This window comes from Ovis aries, chromosome 11 (genome assembly GCF_016772045.2).
Source record: "Ovis aries strain OAR_USU_Benz2616 breed Rambouillet chromosome 11, ARS-UI_Ramb_v3.0, whole genome shotgun sequence".
Lineage (NCBI taxonomy): Eukaryota > Metazoa > Chordata > Mammalia > Artiodactyla > Bovidae > Ovis > Ovis aries.
The window spans coordinates 21,790,598-21,815,640 of NC_056064.1; the positions used below are offsets into that span (position 1 = coordinate 21,790,598).

Consider the following 25,043-nt stretch of genomic DNA (forward strand, 5'->3'; position numbering starts at 1 on the left):
GCCCTGTGGTGTGGACATTTATGTTCCCAGGAGTCCAGGGAAGACCACCAATCTAAACATTTAACTCTTCCAGCTGCATCCAGATGTGCGTCTCCAAGAACCTCCTTACTAGTGAACTCCCCCTGGTGCGTCCCTTCGGCCTCTGGGGACCGTGGCAGTTTTGGAGATGAGCCCACGCCCCCCCACTTGCTCTTTCACAGATGCCCACGGCTGTCACCAGCCAGTTCTTTTCATGAAATACAAGTGCCCCACCAGAGACCTGGCCATCGGTATGCCTCAGAGATGGCAGGAAGTTGTCTATTCAGGTGGAGGTTTATTTTATGCCAGCATCTCTCTACAATTTCCTTGGAAGTTGTAGGTCTTTGGGGCAGCCTGCTGGCCTAATCTCTCTTTGGGGAGGCTGGATCCCCTAGAGGGCCCAGCTTCCCTCAGGAGAGCTAGTGGGGTTAATGTCGGCTCCCACCAGCCTCGGCCATTGGACACTGTGTTTATTCTGGAGATCGGGAACAGATGTCTCTGAATATTGGTGTTTGGTTTATGAGCTCATACTGCCTCCTTAGCCATCTAAAACAGGAAACTATTCATCTCCTCTCCTGACTGAATAGTCAGTGTGGACAATGCTTGGCTTATTGAACTGATGGCTACTGATGCCCAGGACTCATCATTGCCAAGGCAGTCGCGAGGGCAGCACTGCTTGTTCCTGGTGTTTGACCCCAGGCGCTAGACTGGATGGTAGACGCCAGGCTTCTGGCACTGTTGACAGGTGGCAGGTAAGAGCGTCTGCGCTTGCTCTAACTGCTTACAGGTGACTTGTTCAGGGACAGTGGAGGACCCACTCCAACATTTGTTCTCAGACCTGTGAGGACTGTCCAGGCAGCCTAGCAGCAGGGAAGCCTCTGAACCGAGACTGGAACAGGCATTCTATAGCATGCCCCCCAAGAAGGGCATGAGCCTTATGCGCTAGCTCAGGCTCATTCCCAAGGCAACAGCAGACAAGGCCAGAGGAAGGTGTTACCAGCTGGGCTTGACATCATCACTCATGTACGCACACACACTCACACACACTCAGAATGTCTGGATGGTTCAGCTGAGTCTGAATTCTGGGTAAGGGTGGGCAAGCTTTAGAAGACGGCCCACAGTGGGGGAGACAGCCAAAAAAGGCAAAGGAATGATTCTAGTGGAATAAAGGAGACACTTCACTGGCTGAAGGCGGCTGGAATTACAGGCCCCCACCATGCTACCTGCTTGTCCTAAGTTCATCTTCATCCCACCACCAAGGCACCAGAGTAACACAGCATCTGCAGCAGATCCCGACTGTAAAAGGGTGTTTTTTTGTGTATAGCACACAATTAGGCTGAGCTGCTACTGTCAGAGAAAGGCTACCAGGTCAAGTCAAAAACTCTAATGTTTAAGTAAGTAATGAACCCCTGACATCAGAGGAACAGGGTGGTGGAGAGCAGCTCCTGAACACGGAGTGGTTGTAACCAGCGGCTGCTGGGACTGGGTCATCAGGATGACCACAGCAATACAACCCTCGCACTGTCCTTGATGCGGGCCTGGGCCCATGGTCACGGCAGAACACGCACGTGTGCCTCAGGCCGCAGGCATTCCCACCAGCCAGCCCTAGGGTTTCGCAGAAGAGGCCAGCAGGGTTATGCGTGGAATGTCACTGCGTCCTAGGACACGCTTAGGCCAGGCTTCTTCAGGGCAAGGCTGGGCCACTGCAGCAATCTCAGTGAGGATAACGCTGCTCTGCAGACCCCGGGAGTCGAGCATTCCCAGACTTCTCAGGAGCTGGCTCATGCTTTCTCTTTGGAATTCAATCTTTGGGCCACCTGGTACCATTTTGGGGAGTTGTGGAATTTGAAAATAAAAATAAGCCAAACTTTTGAACTGTAATATAAATACATACACACACATATCTATATAACAAGGATAGCAGAACACTGAACAAAATGACATGACCGGCAGGACGGCACGGCTCCACTCGGCCCTGCCCTGAGGTCTGAGACGGATGCCTGCAGGCATGGGTCAAGTCCCCTCCATCCCCACAGCACCACAGGCTGCGGGCTGCCCCTCTGTGGGACTCAGCTCCTACAGGTCAGCACACTGACTCCTTGACTGCCCAAAAGAGAGAATCTGGCATGGTATCTACCCCGCACAGCCTGGCTCGAGTCCAGGTGCAGAGAGCGTGGCTGCTCAGAGGTAGCCGACTGCAGCCAGGCAGCTCCCTCACGACACCAACTATGGGAGAGAAAACAAATGTCTTCAGTCTCTGCAGCAAGTGCCCTGGAGTGGTACAGAAGCTGCCCTCCACAGAGCAGCCTTGATCCTGGGCTGCCATCGTCCTTGCCGGACACCAGTGTTCTCAGCGTAGGTAATAGTCAATCGCAGCGGAGAAAGCAGCAAACCCTCCACAGCCAATGACCCCAGCCTTCAAGCCAGCTGTAAAGCAAACACAAATGACATTACCTGTGGTGACAGACGTTGGGTCAAGCTGCACTCAGGAAGTTTGGGTACTTAGGGATGTAAAGAAGCTGGCGAACATGTTCCCCATCATTCAGCGTAGCAGAGAGCTGGGAGACTTCAGTGAGGCTCTGCACACGAGCTGATCCAGTGTGCTTTTATCTAACTGTATGCTCGTTTAACTTTCCTCATTCCAAAGAACCGCTACTTCTAGTCTCGTGAAAATAGCTCCTCACAGGCAGGAAACTGGTTAACAGAACCAGCCCTTGGAATCAAGTGAAAGCATATGGCCTGTTACTCTGATTTGTTTATGGAATAAATTCCTGGGAAGGTGATCAAAGCTCCCAGAGGGAGCTGAGCCTCTCAAAGGCCCTGACAAAGCTGAGAGACGGTAAGACCAAAGGAGAAGTTACTCCATAAATCACAAATGGCTGTGTGAGGAGGAGAATCAGGTCTTTAATGACAGAAAATCATCCTGCCTCTCAGAAAATGAGAAAACAGCCTTTTTTGCTTTGGGTAAATCCAGGCACAGCAGATGGAGAGTGGCCCAGTGACAGACACTGTTAGGGAAGTTAAGTCACTGACACCCTGCTCCGCACTCTTGATAGATACGCCAACAGGGAGAAGTGGCAGGGAACCAGTTTCTTGGTTGCTTACAGTAGATAATCCAACATTTCTAGGATACCTATATTTGGCTTTCAAAGGGTAGAGATCTAAGAACCCTAAACTGCAAAACCATTACTGTGAGAACTTAGACACAGAATTAAAATGATGACTGCACAGTATGAAGAAAGATGTCTGTTTGAAATGATGGAGCTGAAAGTTAAGCAGAGCTTGCTCTTTGGACAAATGGGCTTCCCAGGGCTGAATGGGGTCCAGCTATGCTTCTGTACTATCCTGCATAGCAACACATTCCAGAGATTACTTATTATTATGTTCTTCCCATATGTTCAATATGGGGACAGTTCTTTATTCTAAGATAGATATAGTTCTCCATGGGTTTCACCTGGGGCTATCTGTCCCTTAGCGTTTCTCCTGATGTACTCTGCATATAAGTTAAATAAGCAGGGTGACAATATACAGCCTTGATGTACTCCTTTTTCTATTTGGAACCAGTCTTGTTCCATGTCCAGTTCTAACTGTTGCTTCCTGACCTGCATACAGGTTTCTCAAGAGACAGGTCAGATGGTCTGGTATTCCCATCTCTCTCAGAATTTTCCAGTTTATTGTGATCCACACAGTCAAAGGCTTTGGCATAGTCAATAAAGCAGAAATAGATGTTTTTCTGGAACTCTTGCTTTTCAATGATCCAGCAGATGTTGGCAATTTGATCTCTGTTCCTCTGCCTTTTCTAAAGAAGATCCAACCAGTCCATCCTAAAGGAGATCAGTCCTGAGTGTTCATTGTAAGGACTGATGTTGAAGCTGAAACTCCAATACTTTGGCCACCTCATGCGAAGAGTTGACTCATTGGAGAAGACCCTGATGCTGGGAGGGATTGGGGGCGGGAGGAGGAAGGGACAACAGAGGATGAGATGGCTGGGTGGCATCACCGACTCGATGGACATGGGTTTGGGTGAACTCTGGGAGTTGGTGATGGACAGGGGGTACTGGCGTGCTGCGATTCATGGGGTTGCAAAGAGTCGGACACGACTGAGCAACTGAAGTCACTGATTTATTCCCCCAAGGTACACTGGAAACACTTCTACTTGTCACCACTAGGGGGTGCTATTGGCACCTAGTGGGGAGAGGCCAGGACAGCACTCCTCTCCACCCAGCAAACACTCCTCTGGTCCAAAATGTTAATAATGCCAAGGATCAGAAACCCTGATCTAGATACTAGAAGTTTCCAAAACTGAGTAACAGAAAATGTGATTTACTTGTCAGGAAAGGAGAATATCAAGTTCCACATATGCCTTGAGCTGTCCTTTGAACACTCGTGTTTGGAAATCTCAACTTCAGCATGTTGTCCAAGGCCACAAAGAAAAGCATGTGAGAACTGTTTACTAACCTCTGAAACCAATGGCTCCTCCAGTGATGCAGCCACTAATGACACTGTTCTTCCAGTCTGATCTTCCCCGGTACTGTGGGTGGAGAAGAGCAGTTCAGAGCCAAAGAAACAAGCCAGACAAGAAAACTAAGGAAAAAAAGACAGGGTTTCTAGCGGGCTAATTTAGTCCCTCCCCAAAGGAAACCTTTTTTTCTTTCAAAAGTATAATTCCTAAAATTTGAACGTGTTCACAAATGCTTCCTGCACATGGTACCAAAGCGCTGAGCCAAGTGTCACATTTGAGAAGTAATCAGAATCTCTTCTCAGGTTGCCCAATAAGTCTCTTGTTTAAAATTATTAACCAGGAATTCTCTGGTGATCCAATCATTAGGACTCCATGCTTGCTTCCACTGCAAGGGGCCCAGGTTCCACCCCTGGTTGGGGAACTAAGATACTACAAGCTGCAAGGTGCAGCCAAAAACAATAATAAAAAAATTAATTAACCAACTTCTGGCCTATACAAAAAAAAAAAAAAGGCAAGCCCAAATCATAAATTCACAAGAAGTTTACACTGCTGCTGCTAAGTCACTTCAGTCATGTCCGACTCTGTGCAACCCCATAGACGGCAGCCCACCAGGCTCCTCTGTCCCTGGGATTCTCCAGGCAAGAACACTGGAGTGGGTTGCCATGTCCTTCTCCAATAAGGGACCATTTAATGGAAACTGAATCTAGCAAGTACTGGACACTTGTGACCTGCTTTCTAGTAGCACTGGGTATTTCTCTTGAGAACTCACAGGATGGAAACAGGCAAGGCTTTCTCAGAAGGCAGGGACACTTACAGATTCTACTAAACATTCAGTGCAAGAAAACATGGCGCCCACAATGGCAAAATTTTTGGCATAGGACATTCCTCTCTGGCCCATGTCTTTAAGGACTTCCCTGGCTGTCGGCGTTCGGTAAGGATCCTTGGGGTCAAAGCCCACGTTGGTATCAATGCCAGCGGTGAACACCCCAAATGCACCTCCCAAGACAAATCCTAAAAATGAACAGAGATGAAGATTTCCTTGGCACGTTTTTCAGATCACTGTAATAGGGTCATACTTAAATTGCACCTTTTGGATGGCCGCCAGTGAAGAGGATACCCGGTCCCCTTCTTGCCTCAGAAGCTCTCCACTGGCCTGGTTTCCACATTACAAAACGCAAGATCAATCTAGTTGGCAGCTTCTTCTCTGACTCTTTTTCTGTTTCTTCCTCCTTTCATTTTCTAACATTCTTCAATATTCCGTCTTTAATCCTCTTTCTCTCTCTGCACTCTCACACATAAACTGTCAAGTTCAGGTATCAACTTTAGAAATCACTCCCTTGACAATGGTGACATTCATAAAAGTCATTTGGTAAGTACCATGTACCAATTACTGACACTTTATTGCCTATTGTCCCAGCCTTACTTGTTCCTTGCAGTCATCCTGTGAGGTAGATACTATTTTCCATTCCTTTCTGTAGTTGAAGAAACTGAGGCTCAGAGAGGTAAACTAACTTCCCTAAGGTCACAAAGTTCCCAAATGGCAAACGCCATGCTCTGGTCCACAGCTGACCTTCCTGAGCCTGCTGGACATTTCCACATGGACGTCCTCTTGCCACCTCAAGGTCAGTATGTGTTCAATGAAATCATGGGCACCTCCCCTCCAGACCTCCCTGCTTATGGCTCCTGTTCTCCAGTCATTCCCATGCCAAACTTCAGGCACACATAAGGCTGTTTCTCTGCTTCCTCCTGTGACACTAGGTCCACAATTAGCCCAGGGCCTTCATCACTTCCCCCCGGAACAGTACAAAGACTCACTCATCATTTCAACAGATATGTAAGAGATCTAGGGTCAGACACAATGATGAACAAAGACCCAGTCCATGTCTCACTGAACCTCAGTCCAGCAAATTTCCTACGTGGTCTCCCTGCCTACTGACTTTCCTTCCCTTTGCACACTCCACCATGAGTGATCAAGCTCTTGGTAACTCTAAAAAGCCATCAATGACTGTCCTAATGCCTACAGGCAAAAAGCTCAACCTGCACCACTCCACCCCAACTTGAAAAGCCATTTCTCTTTGTCTAACCTCATTCTCTTAAGCCTTCAAGACACAGGCTCCAGTCTCACCTCTTGTGGCCTTCTCCCAACCAAAAAGATCTTTCTTCTTTCTGCTCAATTTCACGTTTCCACCCTCACTATATTCGTTTCTTAATTTCCTTTCATTCTCAATGAGACTTCAACTCACCTGCAAATGTAGTCAGCCTCTTAGCACACAGGAGGGACACCTACATTCTCAAATCCTCAAAGGATTAAAAAACAAAACAAAAAACATGCCAAGTCCAGACTTCTTTCCCCCTCGTTCCAGCTGTCCAGTCACATTGGGCTCACTGGCCTTTCTGTTTTTTCTAGCCTGAAGTCACTTCCGGCCAGACCTTTACAAGTGCTGCGCCCCAGGTCTGCAGCACTGTCCTCCTTCTCAACACTTTCCTTTCTGTGTATATTAAAATATTAGCTTCATGAGAACAAGGCTCTCGTCTCTCATTCTGTCTTTCCACTGCCTGGCACGTGACAACTGCTCAGTAATAATTTGCTGAAAAGTAATTATTTTAAAGCGAACGAATGAATGAATGAAGTCAACCATTTTATAATCCCCAGGTCCCGACCCAGGACCGATTCCCTGATCGAATTTCCAGAGGCGAAAGACAACCTCGGGGTCTCGGGAGGAGCTGCTCAAGTTCACTGACAGGTGGGGTGGGTCAAGGTCGCGCGGCCCAGGGCCCCCTCGTCTCCTAGGTGCGTGGTCTTCTGAGCAGTGGATCCCGCTGCCGCCCAAGCCCTCGGCCTCCCAAAGGTCCCCCCCCGGCCCCGCCTCACCTCCCACGCAGGCCAGCGCAGCCTTGAAGGCACAGCTTTCCATCGCCCTCTCGATCATCTTCTGCTCCTCACTCTTGGCTGGACTCGGGATCCCGCCCAGGCTCCCAGGCTCCAGGAGCCGGGGCTGACGCTTGTCGCCCACCAAGTACTGCAGAAGAAGGCTGTACTGCAGCGGAGCTTCGGCGGAAGCCGCCGCCTCAGGTGCGGAGCCCCCAGCCCTGGGGGCGGTCGCCGCCATGACTGTGGCTGCCTAGGAAACCTGGCGTTCTTCTTCCCGCAGCAGATTCCACAAGCTTCCCGTCGGGCCTTGCGCGCCCAGCCACCGTGCCGCAGCGTCAGATTCGCCACACCGAGCGAGCTCGAGGGAGCCGCGGAAGTCAAGTCAGTTCGTGCACCCCCGGAGGAAGAGCTATGTTCTCCCAAAGCCTCCCGTGAATACTGAGTCAGGCTTGTGAGGCATCCCTAACGACACTGACAAGAGATTTCGAATCACCAGACAGCGCCCTCTACGCGGCTGCAGCGCGGGGCGTACTGGAATTTGTAGTTCTGAGACACTTACACCCCAGACATTTCCCAGGAAGCCTTGCGCGGGCACGCGCGTCTCCGCCACCTCTCGAGCTCCTGACGGGTCGGAGGGCAGAGAGGCTGCAGCGCGCCGGGGCACCAGCAGGGGGTGCGCGCGCCTCGCCACTGTGTATGCTGCTGCTGCTAAGTCGCTTAAGTCATGTCCGACTCTGTGCGACCCCAGAGATGGCAGCCCACCAGGCTCCCCCGTCCTTGGGATTCTCCAGGGAAGAACACTGGAGTGGGTTGCCATTTCCTTCTCCAATGCGTGAAAGTAAAAAGTGAAAGTGAAGTCGCTCAGTCGTGTCCGACCCTCAGCGACCGCATGGACTGTCTTTCCAGCCCTAGAGTGTGTTGTGAGATGCGGATGGGATGAGGTGCTTTGCAAATTAACGTGATATGAATGTATGGCATAAATGTTTTATTCAGTAATTGAGCCGTTGAGGGGAGAGAGAAGGGGCCAAAAAAATAAATGAACGAATGAGTGAAGTTTAAGACAAAAAAGAAAAAAAAAAAAGGAAATCCCCTGGCTATCCACTGCTTAGGACTCTGTGTTTCACTTCCGAGGGCCCTGGTTCCAGCCCTGATGGGGGAATTAAAAATCAGTCGAGCAGCGCAGCCAAAAAAAAAAAAAAAAAAAATTAGTGAAGCTAGCCGAGTTTAAGCACGAGGTGGCTATGGCCGGATGGAGAGCGAGGGAGTCCGAGGCTGCTACTCCCTCCAGCCAGTTGTCGTCAATGGAGTTGACGATGTGGGACTAGCATTGCGGTGAAAGCCACTTCAATTATGCTGAATCACCTAAAGTGTTTACTAGCTTGCAAACTCAGAACCTGGAGGTTAACTGAGAGATAGCACCGTGTATGAACCCAGGAAATCTTTCACAGTAGTTTCTATGGTACCAAAATGGATCCCAAACTATTGTATTGATCCAGACTTGCAGCATATCTGGTTGTATCAGCTAAGAGAAACATAAATGGAAACAGGAGATGGGGAGGGTAGCCAGTCAACAGAGGATGAGACCCCTTGGGCAGCCAGAGTTGTCTGTGTCACCAGGCAGAACCTACAGTTCACCCTGCTTCAGTTCCCACCAGACCATGAGCCCACTCATCCTAACTGGTAGCTTCCCAGTTGTTGAGTCCAGATCTCATTGCACTTGCCGGCTCAGCTGCGTTTGCTGCTGTTGACGCATCATTGCTTTGAAGATTCTTCAGTTTCTGTGGAGCTCCTCTCTCCTAGTTTTGCCAAAGCCTCTCCAGCTTGTCAGTCTTCTGTGCTGACACCTCTCCACCTGACCATTTCCTGTTGGTCCCCTTGGGGCTTCATCCTTTATCCTCATTCCGCCTGGGCAGCTCATCCACGTTCCTGACTTCTACTACCACCTGTACTTCAGGGTGCATGCACGCGCGTGTGCTAAGTCGCTTTAGTCGTGTCTGACTCTTTGCGACCCCCTATACTGTAGCCCACCAGGCTCCTCTGCTCATTGGATTCTCCAGGCAAGAATACTGAAGTGGGTTGCCATGTCCTCCTCCAGGGGATCTTCCCAACCCAGGGACTGAATTGGTGTCTCTTCTGCATTGTCAGGCAGGTTCTTTACCACTAGTGCCACCTGGTAAGCCCCTGTACTGCAGCAGTGACTCCCAAATCTTCATCTCCAGCTCCGAGCCTTCTCATCAGCACGGGAACCAGGCATTCCCTACAGGCATCTTTAACTCAGCACACCCTGCCAACCACCCATTCCTTCCAGAAGAGTGAGAGGCCCAGGGTTCTGATTCACACAGAGGTCTTAAGAGCCAAAGTTGGATCTGAGAGAAGTTGGGACAGACCCCTAGGCAAGTCTCAGGCAAGGTGGCCTTGGAAAGCAAGGAACGATCTAAACAATCAATCCATGGGATGAGCTAGAGAGCGAGAATCAGTCCCACAATGAGGAGTCTGCATCAGAGTGCAGGTGAGATCAAAGTCAGCAAGTGGAATCAAAGTCACCTGCTTGCTGCAACTAGAAAAAGCCTGCATGCAGCAACAAAGACACTTGCAGGCAAAGATAAAAAAAATTTTTTTTAAAGCTGTGGTACCATGGTGAGGCAGGGAGAAGCCTGGAACATGTTCCAGCCTGTTTTCTGGAACATGATGGCCTGGATCACAGAACGAGACACAGATACCCGGATCCGCTACTTCTCTTCCCCCACCCATCTCCTTCCATAGCTGGAATGGGTTTCACCTGATGGAAAGCTTGAACCTCTTCAAGCATATTCCACAAGTAAGAAGTGGTTTCCCATGTCTGTTTCCCTGACCTGAACCTTTGCCTGTCTAGGGACTTTATCTGGCCACAGCCTCACGGGAGTCCAATCGCTCTCACGTTACAGGTTATCTGTTCTGGCCATGGGGATACAGGGTTGAGGCAGCATCTCAGTGGGTCAGAGAGAACAGGAGACACTTCATGATAAATGAGATTCACAGAGAAGTCAGAATGCCCTGAATTGATGACCCATCACTTGGACTGATGGGTAGTGGCACAGATGAGGTCGCTCAGTCGTGTCCGACTCTGCAACCCCATGGACTATAGCTTACAGGCTCCTCCCTCCATGGGATTCTCCAGGCAAGAGTACTGGCACAGATGGGGAGGGGCCACACTGGAGGAGGGCCTGATCATCTCTTGCTCTGGGTGTCTGGGAGAGCCTGGCTGCTGTGATTGCCTTGGCATGTCAAGAGCCCGGGAGTAAAAGAAATAGCATGAGTGGGTTGGAAAGAGGAGGTCTGAGTTGAAAGGCGCAGTGTGTCCTGTGTGGATTTGAGTTGTATGTGAATTTGGTAACAGCGATTAGTCTGAATAGTCCCATTGCTGGTAGGAGGTCTGGCCACATAGGTAGCCAACTGAGTCACACTGGATGGTGGGTACTGGATAAGTGACTTTGTATTTAAAGGGCCCTGATCCATGTCCTTCAAAATCAGAGGACAGCTAGGAACTAAGCATGGAAATATGGCAGCTGAGAAACTCATGGAAGAAGATACTAACAAGAAGTGGCTGGAGCCTGGCTGGAGCAGATGCTCAGGAACCCCGAGAAGGTGACAGTATCCACCAGCATCCCCAGGATGGCTTTGTCTTCATGTGAGGAATGTAGGTCAGAGAAGAAATCCAAGGATATTTGAGAATCAAGACTTGGTATGATCCTGGACCCAGTGCAACCAAACATAAATAATAAAATAATAAATACATTTTCAAAAAAGACTTGGTACAATTCTGGCACCACCTGTCACATGTGGTCACATAAGGCAGTGGGTGAGCGTTAACAGAGGGCCACCTGAAGCCTGGCACACCTGTTTGGCTAGAGTTTCTGGCTAGGAAGGAATGATGGTGAGACACCGCACCTGAGCAGAGGCTGCCCCTACCTGGATGTACTGCCATATTGCTTCACTCAACAGGCACAAAACCATCAGTGATCCCTTTACCCACTCGCCGCCATCCCCAAAGCCAAAGTTTTCCATGTCCCGATAGATGAAAGAGAAAGCCTGGAGTGCTCTGGGTTGAAGAAGGAACTTTCCTAGGAGGGGCACAGCAGGCATGCAGCTTTGTTGCGGCCTGGGTCCAGGCAGGGCAGGTATTATTTTCGATTGTAAATAACATATTTAGCCACAGCTCAGTCATTTGTGAGCTCTGTTGATCTGCAAGGAACACTGGCAGGTAGGCCTCTGAGCAGACAGAGGAATAAGAGCCTGTCATTGAATGCGTTGCTTGGGTGTCAGCGCCCGGTATGGACAGGAAGAAGCTGTAGGATTGAGAGCTGGACCGGGACTCAGGATGCTGAGGCCAGCCTGGGTTTTAGAGGGAAACTTCCATCCCTCCATCCAAGAGAAGAGACTTTGTCCCCAAATGGGCTCTGTGAGCACTCAGGAGGCAGCACCAGTGTGAGGTTGGCAGGAAATGGACAGTAAACTGGGAGCGAAAGGACAGAAGCCTCTCACCCCAGTAGGAGGCCTCAGAAAGCAAAGATCAAAATAAAGAAATAAACACACTAAACCTCGAAAAAGAAAAAGAGCAAAGAGCAGCCTGAACTCATCAGGGCAGCAGTTAGCCAGGAAAAAAAAACTCAAACTGTCAGATTTCCAAATCAGGCTCCCCAGGGTCAAGGAAGCTGATCTGAGAGACAGAAGAGAGGGTTCATCTAAGAGGGTGTGGCTTTTATCGAGCACCCACAGTCAGATCCTGTTATAGGGCTGCAGGTTTCAGGTGGACCTGAGTTAGAACTTATTTTCCTCCTCAAACCTGCTCATCTTGAGCTTCCCACCGGGGTGAATGGTGCTTCCATGTGCTCCATTAGTCTTAGATTCCATTCCTCCTGCATCTCCTATACACCTTTTAAATGTTTTTTAAACCCATCCTTCCTTTTTAGACTCACTGCTCTGATTTGCTGCTGCTGCTGCTAAGTCCCTTCAGTCGTGTCCGACTCTGAGCCCACCAGGCTCCCCCGTCCCTGGGATTCTCCAGGCAAGAACACTGGAGTGGGTTGTCATTTCCTTCAATGCGTGAAAGTGAAAAGTGAAAGTGAAGTCGCTCAATCGAGTCCGACTCTTAGCGACCCCATGGACTGCAGTCTACCAGGCTCCTCTGTCCATGGGATTTTCCAGGCAAGCATTTTCCAAATGCTCTGATTTAGCCTCTAGTCAATTTTCTTTTTATAAAATAGTTAATAAATTTTTGGATGCACTGGATCTTCATTGCTGTGTGTAAGTTTTTTCTAGTTGCCGTAAACAGGGGCTACTTTCTAGCTTCGGTGTCCAGGCTTCTCTTGTTGTAGAACACGGGCTCTAGGTGTTCAGGCTTCAGTTATTGTGACCCACAGGCTTAGTTGCTCTGAGGCATGTGGGATCTTCCCTGAGCAGGGATTGAACTCGTGTCCCCAGCATTGCAAGGCAGATTCTTTAACCCCTGGAGCACCAGGGAAGCCCTCTAGTCAATTCTCACCTAATAACTGACTCTTCATTGTTGGGCATGCCTCCTCCCTTGTTCTTCTCCAAACCATCCACAGGATGGTCTTTCAGCACCAAAGCGTGATCGTGTGCCCTGCTCAGAATTCTTCTCTGTGTCAGGGTAAAGTCTAAATTCGATGCTTTGCTTCTACAGCTTGTGCCCAGGAAGACATATGCTTCTGTCTAAGCTTAGTGCTTTCCCGAACATTTCCATTTCCAGTGGTCTGCTTTCTATAATCTGATCTGGATCTGGAAGTGGTGGCTCAGAATCATTCTCAATAACGTGTGGTCTTTAGTGTTTGTGAGGTGAGTTTGGACTTTAGGACTCCTTGTCATTTCTTTGATTTGTGCCCAGCTCTCAGTCAAGTGTAAATATATACAGTATTCTTGCCTGGAGAATTCCATGGACAGAGGAGCCTGGTGGGCTTTAATCCATGGGGTTGCAAAGAGTCAGACACAATTGAAGTGACTTAGCATAGCACAATACATACATATACATATATATGTATATGTTTATATGTATGTGTGTATATATATATATATATATATATATATATATATATATATGTAGGAAGTCCCTGGTAGCTGAGTTGGTAAAGAACCTGCATGCAGTGCAGGAAACCTGGGTTTGATCCCTGGGTCAGGAAGATCCCCTAGAGAAGGAAGTGGCAACCCACTCCAGTATTCTTGCCTGGAGAATCCTATGGACAGAGAAGCCTGGCAGGCTACAGTCCGTGGGGTCACAAGAGTTGGACATGACTTAGCGACTAAACCACCACCATATATTTAAATTTTATTTCTAATTGTATAATTGCTTCACCATATTATGGTGGTTTCTGCCACACGTCAGCATGAATCATCCATAGGTATACATGTCACCTCCCTCTTGAACCCCCCTCCCACCTCTCTCCCTATCCCACCCCTCTAGGTTGTCATAGAGCACCCACCAGCTTTGGGTTCCCTGTGACATACAGCAAATTCCCGCTGACTATCCATTTTACACAGGTATGTTTCATATATGTTTCATATATGGCAATGTATATGTTTCAATGCTACTGTCTCAAATCATCCCACCTTCTTCCTTCCCAACTGTCCAAAAGTCTGTTCTCTATGTCACCGTCTCTATCAACCTTAGATAGGTTCATCAGTACCATCTTTTGAGATTTTATATATATGCATTAATATATGATATTTGTCTTTCTCTTTCTGACTTACTTCACTCTATAATAGGCTCTAGGTTCATCTACCTCATTAGAACCAACTCAAAAAGCTGTAGAAATACAGCGAGTAATATTCCGTTGTGTATCTGTACCACACTTCTTTATCTTTGCATCTGTCGATGGACATCTAGGTTGCTTCCATGTCCTAGCTATTGTACGTAGTGCTGCAGTGAACAATGGGATACGTGTGTCTTTTTCAATTATGGTTTCTTCAAGGTAAATGCCCAGTAGTGGGATTGCTGGCTCATACGATAGTTTTACTCTTAGTTTTTTAGGAAATTGCCGTACTGTTCTCCATCTTAAAAAAAAAAAAAACAAAACTTATTTAGGTTATACCGGGTCTTAGTTGTGGCATACAGGATTATCAATCCTCACTGTGGTACAGAGGATACTTTTTAGTTGGGGCAATGCAGGATCTTTTAATTGCATTATGTGGAATCTTTAGTTGTGGCATGTGAGATCTATTCCTTCAACCAGGGATTGAACCCAGTCCCCTTGTATTGGGAGTGCAGCATCTTAGCCACCAGACCACTAAGGAAGTCCCAGAAAATGTTTATTTTTATTTCTTAATTCTTTATGCCTTTTACTTACAACATAGCCATGTTGACAACGGAGGTGTCCTATACTGTCTCTAGTGCCAAATCCTTAGACTCCAGCCTGATTCTGAAGGGTGGGCTTAACATTCTGGAGCAGATTTCTTCCACAGCATAATTGTTTGGAGGCTTTATTGATTCACCCAGACTCAACAATCAGACTTGCTTGCTATCTCTTCTGCTGTTGCTTTGGCTTTGCTTATGAAAAGCTGAATTGGAAATTTGGCCTATAGCCTGGCAGTCTGGTGGATGGTTAGAGCCGACTCCAGAATACTTGTGTAATGAATCACACACACTGCTATATCTGCAGTAGGGTCACATCGATGACAAGTTGTAATCCTGAGATTTGCTCTGAAAAGTGTTGGAGGCAAACATAAATATGCATAATGTGTTTGTAGCACTTCGCATTTCTGACTCAGACAAGAATTACAAGGCTTGAAAAACGAGAGACCAGACTCCCGCTTTGCTGAGGGATAAAATGAAATCTAGAAAGAACTATGATGGTGAATTCCTAAAATTACATATCAAGTGGGTGCCAGAAAGAGAAGGAGCACACTACTGTTGTAACCAGGGAGGACAACACCCCTCTTTCCCTTCCCTCATCTTTTTTCTTTTTTTAATATTTATTTGGCTGCACTGGATCTATGTTTCAGTCCATGGCATCGCTGATCTTCATTGTGGCATGCAGGATCTTTTTTGGTTGTGGCACATGAAGTCTAGTTCCGAGACCAGGAATAGAAGCATGGAGCATTATCCGTGCATTGGAAGCATGGAGTGTTATCCACTGGGCCACCAGGGAAGCTCCTCCCTTCCCTCGTCTTGATCTTTGTCAAACCTTGCCTCCATATTTTGCTTCTTTCACCTCTCTATCAAACAATTTCCCTTATCAGTACATCTGCCACCAAAGACCAGGTTTTAAAAAAAGAAAAGATAACGGAGATGCCAAAAACTGTACTAGAGAATTAATTTACAGGTAAAATCATTTTACAGGGAACTTCCAATTAAATGGAATACATTTTTTAAGGAATTCCCTGTTGGTTCAGTGGTTGACTCTAGGCTTTTGCTGCCAAGGGCCCAGATTCAATCCCTGGTTAGGGAATTAAGATTCTGTAAGCCTTGCAGTATGCCCCCCGTCTCCCCGAAAAGGAATACTTTGCTTGAATCAGTTTTTACTCAAATTTTGTTGACTCACTTATTTCTTGAAGTAAGTGGGCTTGGAAAACTTTTATGATCAAAGTGTTCATTGTGTGCTAATAGCTTTGTTTTAATGGCATCTGAATTTTATGTGTGTGTGAAACACTTTGTCTCTTCTTCTGAGATGTCCTGATATTCTTTAAATATTCCTTTCTCCACTTGCAGCATCTTAACCTTGAATAGGTTCTTATTTGAAAATTCAAAATATACTTTCTTTTTGGACTAGAATAATACCTTCCAGATTTTTCTCCCATTTATTCCAAAGTTCTTCAATTTCCTTCCCTAAGCAACCTGTTACTATTTTTAACTGTCCTTCCAGATATATTTCATCCCTATATAAACTTTACATTTATGTATATATATATATACATTTTTTCCTCCACTTAAAAATTTACAAGTGGTTACTTATTATTTTCTACATATTCTGCACCTTACTTTCTCTTGTGTTACATCTCAGAGAGATGTCATACCAGTGTATGTGATGGTGAATTTTGTGTGTCAACTTGACTAGGCTACAGCATGCCCTGGTATTTGGAGACAGTATATTTCTCATTTAGGTTTCCTTTTCTGGCCCATTTTTTAAAACTTTTTACTTTGTATTGGGGTTTAGCCATTTAACACAGGGCTTCCCTGATGGCTCAGTGGCAAAGAATCTGCCTGCAATGCAGGAGACTCAGGAGATGCTGATTCGATTCCTGGATCAGTAAGATCCCCTGGAGGAGGGCATGGCAACCCACTCCAATATTCTTGCCTGGAGAATCCCATGGACAGAGGAGCCTGGCGGGCTACAGGGGTTACAAAGATTCAAACATGACTGAAGTGACGGAGCATGCACGCATAGCCGTTTAACAATGCTGTGATGGTTTCAGGTGAACAGTGAAGGGACTCAGCCATGCATATACACAGGTATCTGGTCTCCTCGAGACTCCCCTCCCATCAGGGCTGCCACACAACATGGGGCACTCTGGCTCATTGTTAAAAACATATGTGTTTATTTGGCTGTGTTGAGTCTTGGTTGTGGCACTCAGGATCTTTGTTGCATTATGCAGATCTTTTTTGGGGGGCTCCAGCGCAGCAGTTGCAATGTGTGGGCTCTGGAGCATGCAGTCCCAGTAGTTGTAGCTTACCAATTTAGTTGCTCCGTGGCATGTGGGATCATGATCTTGGTATTATCTTTATTTGGAGAGAAAGTATAGTTTAAGGAGATACATATGGGTGCCAAGTTGACAAGGGGTAGGCTTGTGAGTTCTGCTTTATTGACTATGCCAAAGCCTTTGACTGTGTGGATCACAATAAACTGTGGAAAATTCTTCAAGAGATGGGAATACCAGACCACCCAACCTGCCTCTTGAGAAACCTGTATGCAGGTCAGGAAGCAACAGTTAGAACCGGACATGGAACAACAGACTGGTTCCAAATAGAGAAAGGAATACGTCAAGGCTGTATATTGTCACCCTGCTTATTTAGCTTATATGCAGAGTACATCATGAGAAACGCTGGGCTGGAGGAAGCACAAGCTGAAATCAAGATTGCCGGGAGAAATATCAATAACCTCAGATATGCAGATGACACCACCCTTATGGCAGAAAGTGAAGAACTAAAAAGCCTCTTGATGAGAGTGAAAAAGTTGGCTTAAAGCTCAACATTCAGAAAACGAAGATCATGACATATGGTCCCATCACTTCATGGCAAATAGATGGGGAAACAATGGAAACAGTGTCAGACTTTATTTTTTTGGGCTCCAAAATCACTGCAGATGGTGACTGCAGCCATGAAATTAAAAGACGCTTACTCCTTGGAAGGAAAGTTATGACCAACCTAGATAGCATATTAAAAAGCAGAGACATTACTTTGCCAGCAAAGGTCTGTCTAGTCAAGGCTATGGTTTTTCCAGTGGTCATGTATGGATGTGAGAGTTGGACTGTGAAGAAAGCTGAGCGCCGAAGAAGTGATGCTTTTGAACTGTGGTGTTGGAGAAGGCTCTTGAGAGTCCCTTGGACTGCAAGGAGATCCAACCAGTCCATCTTAAAGGAGATCAATCCTGGGTGTTCTTTGCAAGGACTGATGCTGAAGCTGAAACTCCAATACTTTGGCCACCTCATGCGAAGAGTTGACTCATTGGAAAAGACCCTGATGCTGGGAAAGATTGAAGGCAGGAGGAGAAGGGGATGACAGAGGATGAGACGGCTGGATGGCATCACTGACTCGATGGGCATGAGCTTGAGTGAACTCCAGGAGTTGGTGATGGACAGGGAGGCCTGGCGTGCTGCAATTCATAGGGTCGCAGAGTCGGACATGACTGAGGGACTGAACTGAACTGAACTGAACTGAGGCTTGTGATACTTAATTTTATGTGTCAAATTGACTGGGGTATGGATATTTGGTTAAACACTATTATAGGTACGTCTGTGGGGGTGTTTCTGGATGAGATCAGCACATGAAATAGTAGACTGAGTAAAGCAGGTTGCCCTCTCCAATGTGGGTGGGCTTCATCCAATCAGTTGAAGGCCCAGATAGAAGAAAATGTAAGGGAGAATTCACTTTCTCTACCTACCTTCGAACTGGGACATAGGTCTCCTGCTGCCTTTGGACTCAATAGGGACTAGAACTTCTACCATCAGCTCTTCTGATTCTCTGGCCTTTGGACTCAGACTAGAATTAACTATACCATCAGTTTTCCTGGGCCTCTGGATGGCTGACTGTTGATTTTGGGACTTCTCAGCCTCCATGATCATGTGAACCAATTTCTTGTAGCAAATCTCTGTGTTGGTTCTCTTTCTCTGGCGAACATAAGACTGATACAGTGTATACAGAAATCTTCTTAATTCTTTTCAGTGACTAGGTTGTATTCCAGATGATGAATGTGCCATCTTTTATTCCTCCTCACTGATACATAATTAGGCTCTTTCCAGTTTTCCAGTCTTTTTTTAAGTTCACCAATGTATCAGTAACTATCTGTACATATACATCCTTTTTTTTTTTTTGACCTGGTGCATGTGGCAATGAGATCTTAATTCTCTGACCAGGGATCGAACCTGTGTCCCTGCAGTGGAGGCACAGTGTCTTAACCACTGGACTGCCAGAGATGTCCCAACACAGATACATTTTTGTGCACGTATGCTTCTAGTCCTGAAGACCAAGGAATGTGATTCATGAATCTTACAGATTAAAAATATGTATTTGTTCAGTGCATGCTTTGTGTGATATCACATGCCTTAGAATGCAATTTCTCAAAAGGAAAACTCTATAATGTGTATGTGCTATAAATGTCAGGCATGTTGTGGTTCCTTAACACATATTTTAAAACAATAATAGTTTGCAGAATAGTCAGTAAATTCATGTGACATAATTAGCTAAATACCAGTAGGGGTATTTTCTTTAAGTGGGTCTCTTGAACCGCAGATTCAGAGAGCGTGCTTTTGACAAGCCCAGAGAGTCCTTCAGGCTTCTTCTTATAACAAACACCCACTCGAACTATGATTTTGGAATCATTTCCATTGCAAATCCCCTCTTTCCACACCCCTTTAAAAGGCAGCTGCAATATTTGGCATGTAACCAGGGCCTGCTGCACCAACAATTCTCTAAATTTTATTTATATTTCATGCACAGTATGTTCAAACTCTCACTTCCCCAGGTGCCAGATGCTGGTTTGGACACACTCCAGTGGAAAGTGCTTTCCTGTAAAATAATAAAAGGAAAATGCTGAACAAACCACCTTTTTATACAGACTTGCACCTAGTATACCAGAGTTAAGTACTATAGTAATGACTTCACTATTTCCCCCAATTTGCAATCCCCCAAATTCCCTCCTCACCTCCCTCCACAACAAATACTTTGTCTCTAGGCATCAATAAGATGCTTATGGTCCTCTTACATCTCTTCAGCATTCACTTGAAAGCATCAGGGTATAGAAGTCTGTCTTACATGCTTTGGATCGCATCTGATGCAATTCACGGGCATTTCCAGAATTTCAAAAAGATATCTAACAAATTAATGTCTGTTATGTTAATGGCTTTTATATGTTTTCACTAAAAAGTGATGCTTTCCATGTGTTGGTAATAATACTGTCTCTGCAGTCACACAGAATTTTGCCAGGACACTCAGAATGAACTCAGAATTCGCCTTTGTCATAGGGTTCTCGCCTGCCTAAAGGCAATCCTCAATCCAAAGAGCCTACTTATGAAATGAGCAGCAGTGTTAGGTGGATACTGAGAAAGTGGCTATCATTCAAGAGATTGCCAGTCCACCCGTGGTATCCACCTCCACCTCTTTTACCAGTTTCTGTGGTAACATTTCACTGAGCTGAGAACCAGTAGAATTCCTTGTTCTATTCCAGAAAAACTGGGAACCTTAGGCATTAAAATTTATGTTTGTGCCAAAAAGCTTGTGGTTATGTTATGAGGTTTAAATGAACTCTTGTAAAGCGGGTTATGATTTGTGTGTGTGTGTGTGTGTTTGTGTGTGTGGAAAGCAGCTATAAAATACAAATATTCTGCCTGGTTGCTGGTATCCCTGTCTTTTCTTGCTCTTTCCACTAGATGGCGGTGGATGCCCAAGAAATAACTTGCAAAGGGCCGGGGGAGGGCGGTGAGAGGGGTGTTCTTTTCTTTCACTGGGTTGTTGGTAGCTGAGCTGGCACGTTCTTGTTCCTCTGTTGCTAGTGGGCATGGTATAATTTTTCTTTTTTCGTGTATGTGTTGGGGGGAGGCCGGAAGACTTGCCACAGACCACCTGTTTAATCCAGGTTCAGTTTAAGCATAGGGTAGCATCTCGCCAGCTGGCCAAAAAAAAAAAAAAAAAAAAATCCATAGAATTTCTCTCAACTATCAACAGACTTGGGTAGAAGCTATGGAACCGTTTCAGGAGAGCAGCCAGCATCGATTTAGAGATGCCGCGGCATCTGTTGCCTATATTTGTGGAGATGGAAGAAAGCCACTCGCTGGTGAGGAATGACCGCGGCGACCTGGGGACTGAAATCCACACTGCGACCTGCGATCAACCCACAAGTACTTATGGATTCCCTCCCATGTGCCCATCACTGGATCAGAAGCTACGCAAGAAACAAGAGGTGGCGTGCTTCCGGCCTCTTGTGGTAGAGAACACAAAACGTACACAGAGAGATCAGCAAGACCTAGCCGGACCAAGTTAACATTGTGTGAAGACGGTTAAGTCCTACAAGTATTATGAGATCAGTGGGGGTACAAACGGCCAACGGGATAGGCTGTGGGTAGGGAGAGTGCAGGGAAGAAGAACAAGGAGGGATAAGAGAACTCGGGTGGGAATCTTTGGAGAATTCCGGAGAGAATTTGGAATTCGGGAGCGAAGAGGAAATGGGAGGGAAGGGAGAGGCCAAGCCCGGCCTGCGCGGACTGCAGCTTCGGAAAGCCTGGCTCAGCGGCCCCTTCTGCTTTCTTCACTTAGGTCCCAGGCATTTCCGACAGACCGGAGAGTCTCGGGTCAGCCTTCTCGCCGGGGCTATCTCGGGAGCACTTCGGCTACGCGGCGGGAGCCCGCGCCGCCGGCCGCAGCCAGTGCTCGGGAGGCAAGCTCTGCTACAAAGGGGGCGTGGCGTGGTGAGGGGGCGTGGCGTGGGCGTGGCGTGGGCGTGGCTCCCCTCCCGCCTGTGCCCGCCGACGCCGCAGCAGCTGCCGCCTCCGCCCGCCGCGCGGACCGAGGGAGCGGTGTTGCCGCCGCCTGCCCGCCCGGGTGCCTGCGAGCCCGGGCTGCGGTGGGCCAGGATGTCGGGCTTCCTGGAGGAGCTGCTGGGCGAGAAGCTAGTGACTGGTGGCGGCGAGGAGGTGGACGTGCACTCGCTGGCCGCCCGCGGCATCTCGCTGCTCGGGCTCTACTTCGGCTGCAGCCTGAGCGCCCCCTGCGCGCAGCTCAGCGCCAGTCTGGCCGCCTTCTACGGCCGCCTGCGGGGGGACGCGGCGGCGGGGCCGGGGCCGGGGCCGGGGGCCGGGGCGTCGGCGGAGCCCGAGCCGCGGCGCCGCCTGGAGATCGTCTTCGTGTCCTCGGATCAGGACCAGCGGCAATGGCAGGACTTCGTGCGGGACATGCCGTGGCTGGCGCTACCCTACAAGGAGAAGCACAGGAAGGTGAGCGGCGCCGGCCTCGTCGCGCGTTCCCGGGAGCTGGTCCTCGCGGCCCCCGGCGCCCCCGCTGCCCCCTCCTGTAGTGCACGCGCTTCCCCTGCCGCTCCTCAGCGTCCCCTACCTCTGCCCGCCCCGCGTCGCGGGACCCTGCTGGATCGGGGTTCCCGCGGCGGCAACTCGGTGTCGATGCCAGGCCGCGCCCGCTGGGGAACTTTGAAACCCCTCGGCCCCCGGGACCCTGACTCATGTCCTGGGGAGTCGAGGGCCGGGTCCCCACATGTTGGAAGCCTCCCGTAGCGGGTGGCTGCGGTCGGGGATCCGGACTCGGTGACCCCCAGCCCCGGGCTGAGGCGCGGGGAGGGGGCCCCTTCCTTCCCTCAGCCCTCGACTCCCCGCGGCTACCTGTGGTGGGGGGTAGGGCGCCGGCCCCCTACCCATAATGCCCGAACCAGGAAGTTTCCTCTCTCTCCGAGAGAAATCTGCTTTCCTGAGGCTACCTCCTGCTGTGGCCGAGGGCGGGTCCCCCGGAGCCCTGGGGTGGGGGTGTCGGCCGCTGACCGTGGGTTTGGGCGAGAAGGGAGCTTGGTCGTCTCCCCTTGCCCTCCCTCCGCTCCCCCTTTTCCCCCCTCGGACTGAACTAGAGGCCACCAGGGAGCCTTTCATTGTCTGGCTGTCCAGCCAGCCATCCCTCCTGATACCTCCCGGGCACTGGACCAGACCCGTCCGTGTGGCTATTAGTGGCTTGGTTGGTGGGCCACTGGTGTCTTGGCATCGAATTAAACGCTGAACCGATTCCTTAAGTGCAGACTGACCAGAAGAATGAGAATGGGGGAAATTTACACTCCTCTGTCAACTTCTCAACCCCTCCTCTCCCCCGAGTTTGCTGCTGAAATTAGCTTGGATTTTTGAGTGTGTCTGTTGGATGAAGATGTCTGTTTTAATAAAACGAATTCAGGAAATTTTGCCATGAATCGAAACAGAAAAAGTTTTGGAGCGCTCTTGCTTAATTAGTATGCCTGCTGCAACGTGTGAATCCAACGGGGTTCTTTCCTGAGGAGAATCTCTGTTTATGGAGTGGACAGAAGGGCTCTGCTGGGAGCGTTTAGATTCCACTCCGGAGGATGGTAAGGGCATGCCATGTGTTTCTTTAATGCCTATAGAATCTTGTTGAGAAGCATGATTTAGATTTAGTGAGAGTAAAAGGCCTATACTGTGGCCCCATACGTCTCAAGTAAATCATCCACAGAAGCAATGTTTGAAACACAGTTTAACAAATAGAGTTTGTAAATTTAGCATTGGAAAAACATGGTCTCACAAACCACACAGAGGCAACACTTTGCGTTTTCACCACTTTTTAGATGATCTTGCCCATATTTGACTTACCTGCTTGGTACAGTGCAGGAATAGGAATAGCCAGTCCTTTTTTGCTTTAAAACATGGGAATCCTTTGTTTTCCTCAGTGATAGTTTTTATGATCCTTTTGGGGAGGAGTAATGTCCAGAAAGTGATTTATCAAGAAATGTTTTCATTATTATGGCCTAGATCTATTGTAGACCAAAGTCTGTGTAAAGTACTGTCCTTATTGGGCATTACAAATTATTTCTAGCTTTTGCAAATACACAATGATGGTAAAATGTTACAGACTTAAGGCCTATTGTTATGTTTTCCCCCGTAAGTGATGGAAATACATTTTCTGGATAGTAAAAAAGGAGCAAATTGAGATGTTATGAAAATGCCTAAACCTTTTTTTTTTTTTTCAAAAAGAATATTTAACGTGACAAAAGACTCTGATGCTGGGAAAGATTGGAGGTGGGAGGAGAAGGGGATGACAGAGAATGACAGGAGGCTTGGCATGCTGCAGTCTCAGGGGTCGCAAAGAGTTGGACATGACTGGACGACTGAAGAACAACAGCGACAACAAGCCATGCCTGCTTCACTATGTCTGACCAAGTCCTTTTGCGTACACACACAAAAAGTGGTTTGTGACCCCGGCCTGTACCTGTTCATTCCACCAAGATGAGGGTCTAGATGATACAGGGCAGACCCTGATTTGAAAATGCACTTCAGTTTGCTGGCACATGCCCTCACCATGGTGTGTTAGCATCTTACCAACTTATTTTTTGCTCGGAGTTTTTCTGACTCACATTCTATAGTTCAAAACCAGTCCCGTTTTTTGAGAAGGTAGTTTCTGCCCCTGGATTTTCGTGAATAGGCAACTTAAGATTTGATCCTAGTAACATTCTCTTTCATGGTGACATACCAGGTAAAAAGGCTCTATCCGGCTGGGTTTCTTATGGAAAACATACTCTTGGAAATTATAACAGCTGTGTACTTACTTTGGAAGAAATTATTCTCTCCCTTGAAACCAAAGAGATGTAAAAGCATTCCTTTTCTGTAACTTTGAGTTTTTGTCTCTCGTTTGAAATCGGGGTGCTGAGAAATCTGTGTGCTTGTGATGCCAATTCTGTGATAATAGTGAAAAACCCAGGACACCCCCAGTTCAGGGTACTGACTCAGTGGTCACTTACCTTCTTGTTGATGGACCCTGTCCCTGTTGTTTCACCCAACGATAAAAATAGCATTAAAGGAAAGGATTTTGTTTTTACATTGAAGGGAAACCAAAGTTCCAGATTACTAATTTTTTTCAAGTTCTCATTAACATTTATTCTTAAAACCATTCGTATACTTCCCATTGGGATAACAAAGGATATGGTTCTAATTAGTTATTGGCTGGCATTTCTCTAAAGAAAATTGAAAAATTATGGTGGGGAAAGAAAATGCTGTGTGGTATTTTTTTCTTCTTTTATTAATTTCCCCCTTATTTAGTAAGAAAGTCCAGGGATAACCATATATGTTAAAACTGCATTTTGCCTGGCTTCTCTCACCTTGATTGAAACTGTGAGAGAATACCAGCTAATAGGATTCCCGCATCTTTGAAAAAAAAGAATTCTTTATGGAACATTGTTCTGTTTCTGCTTGCTTTCGTGGTCAGTGCAAAGGTAATTGAAGCTTCATTTTTTGGCTTCCAAGCACACATATAAATAGCTGTGTAGAAATTATTAG

The 25,043-nt window shown here is 47.5% G+C and overlaps 2 protein-coding genes across 3 annotated transcripts in view; one reads left to right on the forward strand and one right to left on the reverse strand.

The window, feature by feature from the left end:
- Positions 1 to 1,876: 1,876 nt before the first annotated feature.
- TIMM22 (translocase of inner mitochondrial membrane 22) lies at positions 1,877 to 7,613 on the reverse strand. 2 transcript variants are annotated; one of them, XM_027975173.2, is made up of 4 exons: positions 7,353 to 7,613; positions 5,295 to 5,491; positions 4,477 to 4,549; positions 1,877 to 2,445 (listed from the first exon to the last, which is right to left on the reverse strand). In XM_027975173.2, exons 1-4 carry the CDS (start codon positions 7,588 to 7,590, stop codon positions 2,369 to 2,371), a joined length of 585 nt encoding a protein of 194 aa, XP_027830974.1. In that variant the 5' UTR covers positions 7,591 to 7,613; the 3' UTR covers positions 1,877 to 2,368. The 2 variants fall into 2 exon arrangements, with proteins under 2 accessions (XP_027830974.1, XP_060251292.1); XM_060395309.1 differs by lacking the exon at positions 1,877 to 2,445 and adding an exon at positions 3,658 to 3,953.
- A 13,912-nt stretch (positions 7,614 to 21,525) lies between these two features.
- Positions 21,526 to 25,043, forward strand: part of NXN (nucleoredoxin) — a 160,369-nt gene continuing 156,851 nt past the window's right edge. Inside the window, 1 exon segment of the mRNA XM_027975166.3 lies at positions 21,526 to 21,983. Coding sequence (XP_027830967.2) covers positions 21,624 to 21,983 — 360 coding nt within the window. The 5' untranslated portion in view covers positions 21,526 to 21,623.